Source organism: Scardinius erythrophthalmus (assembly GCF_964197995.2).
Source record: "Scardinius erythrophthalmus genome assembly, chromosome: 11".
Taxonomy (NCBI): domain Eukaryota; kingdom Metazoa; phylum Chordata; class Actinopteri; order Cypriniformes; family Leuciscidae; genus Scardinius; species Scardinius erythrophthalmus.
In genome coordinates this window covers 941,229-955,206 of record NC_138231.1, presented here as the reverse complement: position 1 = coordinate 955,206, position 13,978 = coordinate 941,229, and the positions used below count along the sequence as shown (strand labels likewise).

The 13,978-nt window shown below is 38.0% G+C and overlaps 1 protein-coding gene across 1 annotated transcript in view; it reads left to right on the top strand.

Moving 5' to 3' along the window:
* The first annotated feature begins 2,459 nt into the window (after positions 1-2,459).
* pgfa (placental growth factor a) overlaps positions 2,460-13,978 on the top strand; it is a 38,404-nt gene continuing 26,885 nt past the window's right edge. Inside the window, exons 1-2 of the mRNA XM_081378207.1 lie at positions 2,460-2,828; positions 9,582-9,615. Coding sequence (XP_081234333.1) covers positions 2,706-2,828; positions 9,582-9,615 — 157 coding nt within the window. The 5' untranslated portion in view covers positions 2,460-2,705. The remainder of the gene's footprint in view (positions 2,829-9,581; positions 9,616-13,978) is intronic.

Below are 13,978 nucleotides of genomic sequence, written 5' to 3'. Positions count from 1 at the left end.
GAACAGTTTGTCAGAAAATCATACTCTTTGGTGTCTATGGATTCCTTGTGTCATGACAGGATTGGATGAACCACGTGTCCACCATTTTGAACAGTCCACCATCTTTTAAACAATTTGACATCTTCGCTTAATTTGGTAGGGATCATCAAGGCTATGTCCTGACGGTACCGGAGAAGTTTGAACACCGTGCCACCTTGTGTTCCAGAGATATAACGACGCACAGTTCCAGGAATGCACTAATATTTTGTTGGTAGTACCAGTTTGCAATAATTATTAGTTAACACTAAGTTATTAACACTTCGGAAAAAATAATAATTCGTTGTTGCACTACATCCTTATGCATCGCTTTCTGCCAGGACTTTTACATGCTTTTCCCAAACCACTGAAATGACTTCGACGTCGGGGTTGGCGGTAGCATGAGCCATCAGGCAAGTGTTATTTAAATAAACTCCTGATGTACTTACAAACTTGGCACCTCTGGTTAAGCATTAATTTACAATAATTACGTATTAAATGTGTACTTACGACACAGAAACTCAATTGCTTTAAAATATATTCGTAAGTTACCTAATTACGCAATTTACACTCGCTATTGTCATGTTGAGTGGCTTTTACATTTTTTTTTATTTGGTTAAACATAAAACCCACCTTTGAATTTCCTCTTCTCTTCGTCTTATAATTCGAGTCCAGTCTCTAAAGTTATTCTGACGATAAAGAGGACGAAGCCATGCTTGTGTTGTTGCTCGCGCTCTGCTTCCCGCTCTCCGGTCTATTTGAAAATGCAGTAACGGCTGCAGCGACCTTGGGCGATCCATTTCATGTTGCTGTGCCTAATAGCGAAGTTAACAGTTATAGTGGGCAATGGAGAACATTGGAGAGCCATATTATGTACACGCGATGACTTAATACTAGTCAATAATTGCATTAAAAAGAATAAAAAGTGTATACAAGTCAAATGGCTAAAAAGCATTTGATGCAAAGCTAATTCGCTAAATTAACGTTAAGTGGCTGGAACATATATATTTTCGACTTGTGAACTAAATATAAACATAAACGATCAGAACTCACCTTTAAATTTGGTCGTCTTCAAGTTTGATATTTCAAATAAGCCCTGGACTCTGCTGCGGTCGTGTAGCCTGCTTCCCGCGGCTGAAGTGATTTCGACCAATCAGCGTCTTGTTGCTATGCCAAATACTCAACACAGCAACCAATCGTGAATGAAACAGTAATTTGACCTATCACTGTACCCTTGATGTGAGAACAATTATGTACCTTAATTTCAATTGTAGCCTACCTTAAAAGGTACCAAACAGTATTGTCAGAGGTCTTTTCTGTACCATTAAAGATACTATTACTGAAAAGGTACAAAACTGTTCTTTGAGGAATATTATTTGTAGCATCGTGTACTACAATGTACATTTCCTGAAGAAAATGTGAGTGGTGCTTGCAGTGACAACTCGCCACTCGGTTGCTAGGGTGTTTTGCACGATTGCATACGAGCCAACAAACATGTCTGTACAATATTGTGGGGCTGAAATATGGCTTCTACATGTTGCAATATGGTTGCTAGGTGGCTCTAAACGGTTGCTAGGGTATTCTGGGTGGTTGGTATGGTGTTGCTAGGTGGTTGCTAGGGTATCCTGGGTGGTTGCTAAGTTGTTCTGGGCGGTTGCTAGGCGATTGCTAGGGTGTTCTGTATGGTGTTACTAGGCGGTTGCTAGGGTGTTCTGGGTGGTTGCTAGGGTGTTCTGGATGGTTGCTATGGTGTTGCTAGGCTGTTGCTAAGGTATTCTGGGTGGTTGCTAGGGCGTTGCTGGGGTGTTCTGGGTGGTTGCTAGGGTGTTCTGGATGGTTGCTATGGTGTTGCTAGGCTGTTGCTAGGGTATTCTGGGTGGTTGCTAGGGTGTTGTGGGTGGTTGCTAGGCAGTTGCTAAGGTGTTCTGGGTGGTTGCTAGGGTATTTTGTGTGGTTACTAGAGTGTTTCTAGACGGTTGCTAGGGTGTTCAGGGTGGTTGCTAAGGTATTTTTGGTGGTTGCTATGGTGTTACTAGGTGGTTGGTAGTTGTCACAGATGGTTACTATGGCGTTTTTATAGAGTTCTTAAAATCTTTAGTAACCAGTGCCTTTAGTACGGTACTCGTCCTGCGGCCTTGTGCCTATGGCCGAATCACAACCGTGCTGATATACAGCAATATCGCACGGCTATGAGTATCCATATTTTTACTTTTTTTTCTGAGAGTGTAGTAAAAACCATGGTTAATTTTGTAGTTACAATGGCTTTACTACAAAAACCATGGTTAAACCAAAGTTATTGGAGTAAAACCATAGTAGTTACTAGGGTTTACTACAAAACCTATAGTTAAACCATAGTTACTAAAAAAAAAAAAAAAAAAAAAAAAACATGGTTCATTTTAAATGGCACGAGAAATAAAATCCCCGGTATAGACACGCACTTTCCTGAGATCGTGTTGTATGAGTGAAGCAGCGTTCACACGCCAGCCTGCGATGACCCAGTTCTGCGGCATTAGGCTACTCACGCAGAGAGTGCACGATCACCCCAAACAAAGACCGGGGACGGTGAAACTTTTGCCAAAAAGGAAAACGCCGTTTGGGATTTTTAGGCACCCGTAGATTATTTTAAGGAGTTACTGAGATTATTTATGCGGTATGTAATTAAACGATTGTCCAGTGTATGATCCAGTAAGATGCGGTGTGGCTCGGGTGCGGTTGGCGTGTGGCTCCGGCTCATTCTCCGCGCGCTCGACATGAAGAGATGCATCGGTGTGTCGCAGCTCTCCGCGTTCCTGCTCTACATCCCTCTTCTTCAGGTACTGCGATGATCCTTACGACAGTTACTACAGTTATTCAAGTCAACTGGCTTAAATTAATGTGACGCTGGACCACAAAGGGTCAATCTTTTGAAATTGTGATGTATATTATCTGAAAGCTTTCCACTGATGTATGTTTGTTAGGATATGACAATATTTGTCCGAGATACAACTATTGAAGATCTGGAATCTGAGGGTGCAAAAATAAATCTAAACATTGAGAAAATCACCTTTAAAGTTGTCCATTTATGTAAATTTACAAAATATCTTCATGGAACATGATCTTTATTTAATATCCTCATGATTCAGGGTCACATATGATCCTTTAAACAGTTTAAGATGCTTCAAGAGTGTTCAATGATTAATTTCTGCAAATAAAAGTAACTGCTTTGGTTATATTTGTCAGTGATGGCTAATATCAAGTTATAATTTAAAGTAACTGCTATTCAGGAGGTGATACATTTATGATAAACTATATTGTAAGGAATAATTCTGCTTCATGAGTTTATGTAAGTGAACCAACCAAATAGCAATAACAGAAGGAGATCTGTGTGTTAAACTGGATGCTTCACCAGTGATCATCGTCAGTGTTGCTGGACTGCATAATATAATATAAGTAATGTGGAATTGTCAAGTTAATTATTAAAAAACTAGATTTCTTATTGTCAATTAAGCATTACTTTTATTTACTTAAGAATTTCAAGTCAAGTCAAGTCACCTTTATTTATACAGCGCTTTTTACAATACAGATTGTATCAAAGCTAGCTTCACATTGATAACATGAAAATAATACAATAAAGTTTGTTTCTCGAAGAAAATTACGTCATCGTCCACCCTAAGGCAGATCAATAATATTGTTGAATATTAAATGTCCCCAGGCAATGGTTTTACAAAATGTAAGTGAGTGAACTGAACTCTTTCTACATGATCTTAAAGCACTGGATTCTTTGGCAGTGCTGTCCATTAAACTATACACAAAAAGATAAAAATAAATAAAGATTATTTATTGGCATTGATGGTTCTATGAAGAACCCTTAACGTCCATGGAACCATCCAGTCGATCTTTATGGTGAAAAAAGGTTCTTTAGATTATTAAAATGTTCTTTACACCGAGACGAGCACGAGCCGATCGCTGAAAGGTTCTTTAGAACCAAAAGTGGTTCTCATCGCTGTGGACAAAAACCCCTTTTAGAACGATGTAGTCTTTATATTAGAGGCCTGTCATTTATAAGAAGAGGATCTGACGGATCTAAACTCTTCAAACCAGCTTGGATCCAGACGTCCGCTCCGGTCCGCTAATCTGCATCTGTAGTTTCTGTGTTTGGGGTTTGTAGTCCATAATCTGCAGATGGATATCATTGTCATCATTTATGTTGCATCAAAAAACATGATGTTGTTCCTCAGTGTTTCTGTCTCATTTTCCAGCACAAATATCTAAACACTCTTAAATCAAGATACACTTACTAGAGAAGCACATATTAAGTGTTTCCTGAGAAATTAAGTGAGTTTTGAGTTTAAAACAAGAACAAATATCTGTGGTCAGAAAAATAAACTTGTTTTCACTATGAATTAAATAATTTGTTTGACCCCATTGGAAGGTATTTTTCCTATTTAAGCATTTTAATGATTTATTTCAGAAAACAATGGGTAAATGTATCTAAATTTGAGTATTTTTAGATATCTTTAATGCAAACCGAGACACAAATACTAATAACATGCAGGAAACTTTTGTGTTTGTGTGCATGACTTAAAGAAGCCCTGACGTTTGTCTTCTGACATCGCAGAATTAAGGCTTTATTCCTTTCCGTTTGGATGAAGATATGAAATACAACTTCCATTCATGTTTGGTAAAGGTTATGTTAATGTTAAGATGAAAAGTTCTTCAAAAAACATCCTTATGATGTTATCTCTACTTGAGAGTTGATGACGAGAACCGTTGAAGAATATTCATTAGTTAGCCGGGCTGGTTGCATCATAAATAAAAGTGACACTAATTTGAATAAGCGTAATGAAGATGATCGTTTATTATTCTCTCATGGTGTTGTCACCGTGAATGAAAGGCCTCCTTTTCCTCCCAGTACAGATAAAACATTATCAAAATGATTCCGGTTCGCATGATCCACGGAAAACGGCTAGAAATATTTTTTATGCAGGCCGGACAAGTTTGATGATGTCATTTTGTAAACACACGCCTGCACATATAGCATACTGTATATTCAAACGCGCATATCTATAGACTAAACACGTGATACGCATGAGCACCGTCAGCGTTTCCAGATCCACGTTTTTGAAGTTTACAGGGAGATGATCACGTGTTTCAACATTTTCCAGAACTTGCACTTGTTTCAGAGTGTGTGTTCTCGAGCTCCAAACACTGATGTGTGAATCAATGTCCAGAATACATTAAAAGTTTCTGTTTTCTGTGAGAGCGGTGTGTGTTAGCGGCCGCTAAGTTAATAACTAATGATCTTTACAACGGAAGTGAATCAATCAAACTAACTTTATCTGGACAATAACTTTATTCTAGATCTGCTGTAACGCCTGAACACTCTCTGTTACTGTAATCTCCTGTTATCACTGTAAAGCTGCTGTGAAACTCTATAGTGTTAAAGCGCTGTATAAATGAAGGAGACTCGACTGCATGGAAAAGAGCTGCGTGAAGATTATCGATGATTGTTTAATGGTGTGGGACAGCGTGAGTGAGCGATGAAAGCTTCATTACTGCACGTCTCCTGGCTAAAGTTAGTTTGCGCCCCTCTCGTCCCTCTCTCGCCGAGATCTGAGACCCGTGTTCCCTAATTGCGGTCCAGCTCGCCCTGACGCACATCCAGGGCCCGTCCGCCAGGTGCGGTCCAGCGCACAAACACAACGGGACGGTCTCATTCTGCGGCTCCTGCGGGACGTGCCTTTCCCCGAGCACACAAACATAAAAATAACCCCTCTGTGCGGCGACAGACCCAGTTCTGCGCTCCGAGTCAGAAACTGGTGATGAGAGAAGAATAAAGCTTAGAGGTCACATGTCTTGGGAACAACAAACACTTACAAACACTAGCTTTTCTTTTTCATTTAATGCCACGCTTTATTGTTGTGAATGATGACTGTGCATTTTTTTTATTTTTTTTTATTATAAAACCTTTGTATGAAATGTGTTAGTTTATAATTAGGCTTCATTTGTAAGTCACATTAGTTGAACTAACATTGAAAAATACTTTTACAATATTTTTAAATATTAGTTAATTATCATTTTTAGGGCTGGGTATCATTTGAATTTTAACGATTCCGATTTCGATTCTTCTTATCGATTCCGATTCTTATCGATTCCTCATTTCGATTCCAATAAAGTAAAAAAAAAACTTGGATATCATTCACATTTAGTTGTATTACAAAATATTTAATTGTATCTGAATATCATGAACACAGATCGTCAGACTAAAGAACACTTTTTGCCTGTGGTTTAAAAACACCATAGAAGAACAACTAGCTTCACTAATATAAACTTCAAACTTTATTAAAGACAATAAACACTCAGTAATTAAAAAAGAACAAATAAAAAATTAGCAATCGCAGCAAATAAATACAACTGAACAAATATAAGATTGAAATAAACAGTGTTTTAAGATTCTATCAAATGGTTATCAAATGTAAAATTACACTGCACTTTATAAATAAAATACATTACTAGTCATTATTGACATTGAGTGATTCCTTCTGAGTGAACACGAGTGAATCTGACTGCAGTAGATGTGAAAGATATGAATAAAAATTATGTTTATTCAGCCAGCGCACATACCTGTGTTTACTTCCTGTTTTCGGTCGAAGTCCATAGTAATCGATTGCCGAGTTCACACGCATAGGTTTAGTTACCTATGATCACGAGCGTATGACACATAATGACACTAATGACACATCAAGGATGTTAAGAGGCTAAAAGCAGGTTTAAAACTCGCCCCACTGAAGTCAACAGGGTGCAAATTTTAAAAAGAGGATAACACGGTGTAGGCAACATTAGGCGATTTTTGTTGTTGTTCTCTGTACTGACAGCACTCCAAATTTACAAAAAAATAAACTCAATGTTAAAATTGACCGGAGTTCTCCTTTAAAGTTTTTCGGTATGGTTCCTAGAGACAAAGACGAATTAATGATATTAAGAAGAGGATCTATGACCTCTGGAAGCATCTCTTTCAGTAGCTTAGTCGGTATAGGGTCTAACATACATGTTGTAGATTTAGATGATTTAATGAGTTTAGTAAATTCTTTCTCTTCTTTAGCAACGAATGAATCACATCTTTCCTCAGGGAGACTACAATGCACTGTCTGATGCGATACTGTAGTAGACGGTTGCATAGTTATAATTTTCTCCCTGATATTATAAATCTTATAAGTGAAGAAGTTCATAAAGTCATTACTGCTGTGTTGCTTGGAAACTTCTGGGCTTTAAGCTTTATTTTTCATTAGTTTAGCCACTGTTTCAAATAAATACCTAGGATTATGTTTATTTTCTTCTAATAGGGTTGTAAAATAAGCAGATCTAGCAGCTTTTAAAGCCTCTCTGTGAGTAATTGAGCTCTCTTTCCATGAAATGCGAAATACCTCTAGTTTTGTTTTCTTCCAGTTGCGCTCCATCTCTCTGGCTGCTCTCTTAAGGGCCCGAGTGTGCTCGCTGTACCACGGCGTTGGACTATTTTCTTTAGTGATAGGTGATAGGTCTCACATATTTGTAACACGGAGTCGGCTTTGCAGCCTTGGCTAAAAAAAACTTGCTTGGAAACTTCTGCACTCTCAGAAAAAAAAGGTACAAAAGGTACAACTTTGTACCTAAAGAGTGCATATTAGTACTTCAAAGGTACATATTGGTACCAAAAGTGTACATATTAGAACCCTTTTGAAGGGTACTGTCCCAGTGACAGCTTTTGTACCTTTTTTTCTGAAAGTGTGGGGTTGAAGATTTATTTTTCGTTAGTTTAGCCACTGTTTTAAATAAATATCTAGGGTTTTGTTTATTTTCTTCTAATAGGGTTGAAAAATAAGCAGATTGTAAAACCTCTCTGTAAGCAATCGAGCTCTCCTTCCATGAAATGCGAAATACCTCTAGTTTTGTTTTCTTCCAGTTGCGCTCCATCTCTCTGGCTGCTCTCTTAAGGGCCGAGTGTGCTCGTTGTACCACGGCGTTGGACTATTTTCTTTAATCTTCATTAAGCGCAACAGAGCAACTGTGTCTAAAGTGCTGGAAAAGAGAGAGTTAAAAGTTTCTGTTGTAATATCGAGTTCTTCTAAGCTATCTGAGATGCTGAGATGATGAAACTGATTAGGAAGATTATTAATAAAGCAATCTTTAGTGGCAGAACTGATAGATCTATCATATTTGAAAACACGGAGTTGGCTTTGCAGCCTTGGCTAAATGAAGTTTACACGAGACTAGATAATGATCTGAGATGTCATCGCTCTGCTGCAGAATTTCAACGGCATCCACATCTATTCCGTGTGATAATATTAGATCTAGAGTATGATTACGACGATGAGTAGGTCCTGACACGTGTTGTCTAACTCCAAAAGAGTTAAGAATGTCTTTAAATGCCAATCCCAATGCATCTTTTTCATTATCGATGTGTATATTAAAATCACCAACAATTAGGACTTTACCTGCAGCCAATACTAACTCTAATAGAAAATCAGCAAATTCTTTGATAAAATCTTTATGGTGCCCTGGTGGCCTGTTTACAGTAGCCAGCACAAATCTCAAACGTGATTTGTCATTTACACTATATATTTTTACATTAAGAACCAGTAATTCTGAAAATATTAATCTTGCGGGGTTGATTCATTTAAAGTAATGTAATCGTTTGGTTTTAGCCAGGTTTCTGTCAAACACAGCACATCTAGGTTATTATCTGAAATCATATCATTAACAACGAGTGCTTTTGAAGTAAGCGATCGAATATTCAGCAACCCAAGCTTTAGCATTTGCTCATCTGTATTATAGCTGGCAATAAACAAAAACACTGCCAGTTAAGCATTTGCTCATCTGTATTATATCTGTTTTTTATTTGTTGAACATCAATTAAATTTTTAACCTTAGTTGGGTTTAAACGTTTTTTGGATTTCCAAATTCGGGGAACAGACACAGTCTCTATATGATGATATCTAGGTGAAAGAGGCTCTATGTGATGGGATTTATCTGACCTTGGTGACGAGAGGCCGCTAGCAGACGGTCGGTTTAGCCAGTCTGTCTGCTTCCTGACCTGAGCCCCAGATTGTCATGTTTGACTATGTGCCAAATTCTGGAATACACTGAAATTCTGATACACATGAAAACAGAAAACAGTGAGTCATCTCACGCTTCAATGGTTTAAAGTCATATTGAAATGTTCACAAAGGAATCTATAAGAGGAATCAAAATGTCTATTTTATAACAAGTATCCGATTCTTGACCTCAAGTAATCAATTCCAGAATTGGAATATATTTTCGATTCCCAACCCTAATCATTTTTACATTTATTAATGCATTATTAAAATGTACAAATATGCATGGTTAATATTATTTAATGGACCTGAGCTGACTTGAACTAACAATGAAAAGTTGTATTTTTATTAACTAACATTAACATACATTAATAATTTGTTGATAATAATTGAATTTGTTACCATGTTAATACTTGAATACTCATTTATTATTGTTAATGTTAGTTAATGCATTAATCAACGTTAAGTGTCACCACTTTATTTGTATTATTAATGACCTTTTTCTTTAAACAGGTTTCTACTATTCTGGCCAATTCCCACTCCAAAGGTAAAATAATTTTATGTCGTTATTTTACTATTTTTCATACTTTAGTTTTTATACATTTGTATTAAATTTTAGGTGCTTTTATCATTTTTATAATTTAAAAAAATGCTATTAAGCTTTAGTGTCAGTTTGAGTTTTTATTTATTTCATTAATTCTAATTTAAGCTTCAGTTAGTTTTTCATGTAATATTTGGTATTTTACTTCAGCTATTCTTCAGTGAGCAGTTGTTGTAGTGTTCAGTTGTTGTAGTGTTCAGTTGTTGTAGTGTTCAGTTGTAGTGTTCAGTTGTAGTGTTCAGTTGTAGTGTTCAGTTGTAGTGTTCAGTTGTAGTGTTCAGTTGTAGTGAGCAGTTGTAGTGAGTAGTTGTAGTGTTCAGTTGTAGTGTTCAGTTGTAGTGTTCAGTTGTAGTGTTCAGTTGTTGTAGTGTTCAGTTATATTGTTCAGTTGTAATGAGCAGTTGTAGTGAGCAGTCAGTTGTAGTGTTCAGTTGTAATGAGCAGTTGTAGTGTTCAGTCAGTTGTAGTGTTCAGTTGTAGTGAGCAGTTGTAGTGTTCAGTTGTAGTGTTCAGTTGTAGTGAGCAGTTGTAGTGTTCAGTTGTAGTGTTCAGTTGTAGTGAGCAGTTGTAGTGTTCAGTTGTAGTGAGCAGTTGTAGTGAGCAGTTGTTGTGTTCAGTTCTTGTATTCAGTTGTAGTGTTCAGTTGAAGTGTTCAGTTGTTGTGTTCAGTTGTAGTGTTCAGTTGTTGTGAGCAGTTGTTGTGTTCAGTTCTTGTATTCAGTTGTAGTGTTCAGTTGAAGTGTTCAGTTGTTGTGTTCAGTTGTAGTGAGCAGTTGTAGTGAGCAGTTGTAGTGTTCAGTTGTAGTGTTCAGTTGTAGTGTTCATTTGTAGTGTTCAGTTGTAGTGTTCAGTTGTAGTGTTCAGTTGTTGGGTTCAGTTGTAGTGTTCAGTTGTAGTGAGCAGTTGTAGTGAGCAGTTGTAGTGTTCAGTTGTAGTAGTAAGCATTTGTAGTGTTCAGTTGTAGTGTTCAGTTGTTGTGAGCAGTTGTTGTGTTCAGTTGTAGTGAGCAGTTGTAGTGAGCAGTTGTAGTGTTCAGTTGTAGTGTTCATTTGTAGTGTTCAGTTGTAGTGTTCAGTTGTTGGGTTCAGTTGTAGTGTTCAGTTGTAGTGAGCAGTTGTAGTGAGCAGTTGTAGTGTTCAGTTGTAGTAGTAAGCATTTGTAGTGTTCAGTTGTAGTGTTCAGTTTTAGTGAGCAGTTGTAGTGTTCAGTTGTAGTGAGCAGTTGTAGTGAGCAGTTGTAGTGTTCAGTTGTAGTAGTGAGCAGTTGTAGTGTTCAGTTGTAGTGTTCAGTTGTTGTGAGCAGTTGTTGTGTTCAGTTCTTGTATTCAGTTGTAGTGTTCAGTTGAAGTGTTCAGTTGTTGTGAGCAGTTGTTGTGTTCAGTTGTAGTGAGCAGTTGTAGTGAGCAGTTGTAGTGTTCAGTTGTAGTGTTCAGTTGTAGTGTTCAGTTGTAGTGTTCAGTTGTTGGGTTCAGTTGTAGTGTTCAGTTGTAGTGAGCAGTTGTAGTGAGCAGTTGTAGTGTTCAGTTGTAGTAGTAAGCATTTGTAGTGTTCAGTTGTAGTGTTCAGTTGTTGTGAGCAGTTGTTGTGTTCAGTTGTAGTGAGCAGTTGTAGTGAGCAGTTGTAGTGTTCAGTTGTAGTGTTCATTTGTAGTGTTCAGTTGTAGTGTTCAGTTGTAGTGAGCAGTTGTAGTGAGCAGTTGTAGTGTTCAGTTGTAGTAGTAAGCATTTGTAGTGTTCAGTTGTAGTGTTCAGTTTTAGTGAGCAGTTGTAGTGTTCAGTTGTAGTGAGCAGTTGTAGTGAGCAGTTGTAGTGTTCAGTTGTAGTAGTGAGCAGTTGTAGTGTTCAGTTGTAGTGTTCAGTTGTTGTGAGCAGTTGTTGTGTTCAGTTCTTGTATTCAGTTGTAGTGTTCAGTTGTAGTGTTCAGTTGTAGTGAGCAGTTGTAGTGTTCAGTTGTTGTGAGCAGATGTTGTGTTCAGTTCTTGTATTCAGTTGTAGTGTTCAGTTGTAGTGAGCAGTTGTAGTGTTCAGTTGTAGTAGTGAGCAGTTGCAGTGTTCAGTTGTAGTGTTCAGTTGTTGTGAGCAGTTGTTGTGTTCAGTTCTTGTATTCAGTTGTAGTGTTCAGTTGTAGTGTTCAGTTGTAGTGAGCAGTTGTAGTGTTCAGTTGTAGTAGTGAGCAGTTGTAGTGTTCAGTTGTAGTGTTCAGTTGTTGTGAGCAGTTGTTGTGTTCAGTTGTAGTGAGCAGTTGTAGTGAGCAGTTGTAGTGTTCAGTTGTAGTGTTCATTTGTAGTGTTCAGTTGTAGTGTTCAGTTGTAGTGTTCAGTTGTTGGGTTCAGTTGTAGTGTTCAGTTGTAGTGAGCAGTTGTAGTGAGCAGTTGTAGTGTTCAGTTGTAGTGAGCAGTTGTAGTGTTCAGTTGTAGTGTTCAGTTGTTGTGAGCAGTTGTTGTGTTCAGTTGTTGTGTTCAGTTGTTGTGTTCAGTTGTAGTGAGCAGTTGTAGTGAGCAGTTGTAGTGTTCAGTTGTAGTGAACAGTTGTTGTGTTCAGTTGTAGTGTTCAGTTGTTGGGTTCAGTTGTAGTGTTCAGTTGTAGTGAGCAGTTGTAGTGAGCAGTTGTAGTGTTCAGTTGTAGTGTTCAGTTGTTGTGAGCAGTTGTTGTGTTCAGTTGTTGTGTTCAGTTGTAGTGAGCAGTTGTAGTGTTCAGTTGTAGTGTTCAGTTTTTGTAGTGTTCAGTTGTAGTGTTCAGTTGTAGTGTTCAGTTGTAGTGTTCAGTTGTTGTGAGCAGTTGTTGTATTCAGTTGTAGTGAGCAGTTGTAGTGTTCAGTTGTAGTGTTCAGTTGTAGTGAGCAGTTGTAGTGTTCAGTTGTAGTGTTCAGTTGTTGTAGTGTGCAGTTGTAGTGAGCAGTTGTAGTGTTCAGTTGTAGTATTCAGTTGTAGTGTTCAGTTGTTGTGTTCAGTTGTAGTGAGCAGTTGTTGTGTTCAGTTGTAGTGTTCAGTTGTATTGTTCAGTTGTAGTGTTCAGTTGTTGGGTTCAGTTGTAGAGTTCAGTTGTAGTGAGCAGTTGTAGTGAGCAGTTGTAGTGTTCAGTTGTAGTGAGCAGTTGTAGTGAGCAGTTGTTGTGTTCAGTTCTTGTATTCAGTTGTAGTGTTCAGTTGAAGTGTTCAGTTGTTGTGTTCAGTTGTAGTGTTCAGTTGTTGTGAGCAGTTGTAGTGTTCAGTTGTAGTGTTCAGTTCTTGTATTCAGTTGTAGTGTTCAGTTGAAGTGTTCAGTTGTTGTGTTCAGTTGTAGTGAGCAGTTGTAGTGAGCAGTTGTAGTGTTCAGTTGTAGTGTTCATTTGTAGTGTTCAGTTGTAGTGTTCAGTTGTAGTGTTCAGTTGTAGTGTTCAGTTGTTGGGTTCAGTTGTAGTGTTCAGTTGTAGTGAGCAGTTGTAGTGAGCAGTTGTAGTGTTCAGTTGTAGTAGTAAGCATTTGTAGTGTTCAGTTGTAGTGTTCAGTTGTTGTGAGCAGTTGTTGTGTTCAGTTCTAGTGAGCAGTTGTAGTGAGCAGTTGTAGTGTTCAGTTGTAGTGTTCATTTGTAGTGTTCAGTTGTAGTGTTCAGTTGTTGGGTTCAGTTGTAGTGTTCAGTTGTAGTGAGCAGTTGTAGTGAGCAGTTGTAGTGTTCAGTTGTAGTAGTAAGCATTTGTAGTGTTCAGTTGTAGTGTTCAGTTTTAGTGAGCAGTTGTAGTGAGCAGTTGTAGTGTTCAGTTGTAGTAGTGAGCAGTTGTAGTGTTCAGTTGTAGTGTTCAGTTGTTGTGAGCAGTTGTTGTGTTCAGTTCTTGTATTCAGTTGTAGTGTTCAGTTGAAGTGTTCAGTTGTTGTGAGCAGTTGTTGTGTTCAGTTGTAGTGAGCAGTTGTAGTGAGCAGTTGTAGTGTTCAGTTGTAGTGTTCAGTTGTAGTGTTCAGTTGTAGTGTTCAGTTGTTGGGTTCAGTTGTAGTGTTCAGTTGTAGTGAGCAGTTGTAGTGAGCAGTTGTAGTGTTCAGTTGTAGTAGTAAGCATTTGTAGTGTTCAGTTGTAGTGTTCAGTTGTTGTGAGCAGTTGTTGTGTTCAGTTGTAGTGAGCAGTTGTAGTGAGCAGTTGTAGTGTTCAGTTGTAGTGTTCATTTGTAGTGTTCAGTTGTAGTGTTCAGTTGTAGTGAGCAGTTGTAGTGAGCAGTTGTAGTGTTCAGTTGTAGTAGTAAGCATTTGTAGTGTTCAGTTGTAGTGTTCAGTTTTAGTGAGCAGTTGTAGTGTTCAGTTGTAGTGAGCAGTTGTAGTGAGCAGTTGTAGTGTTCAGTTGTAGT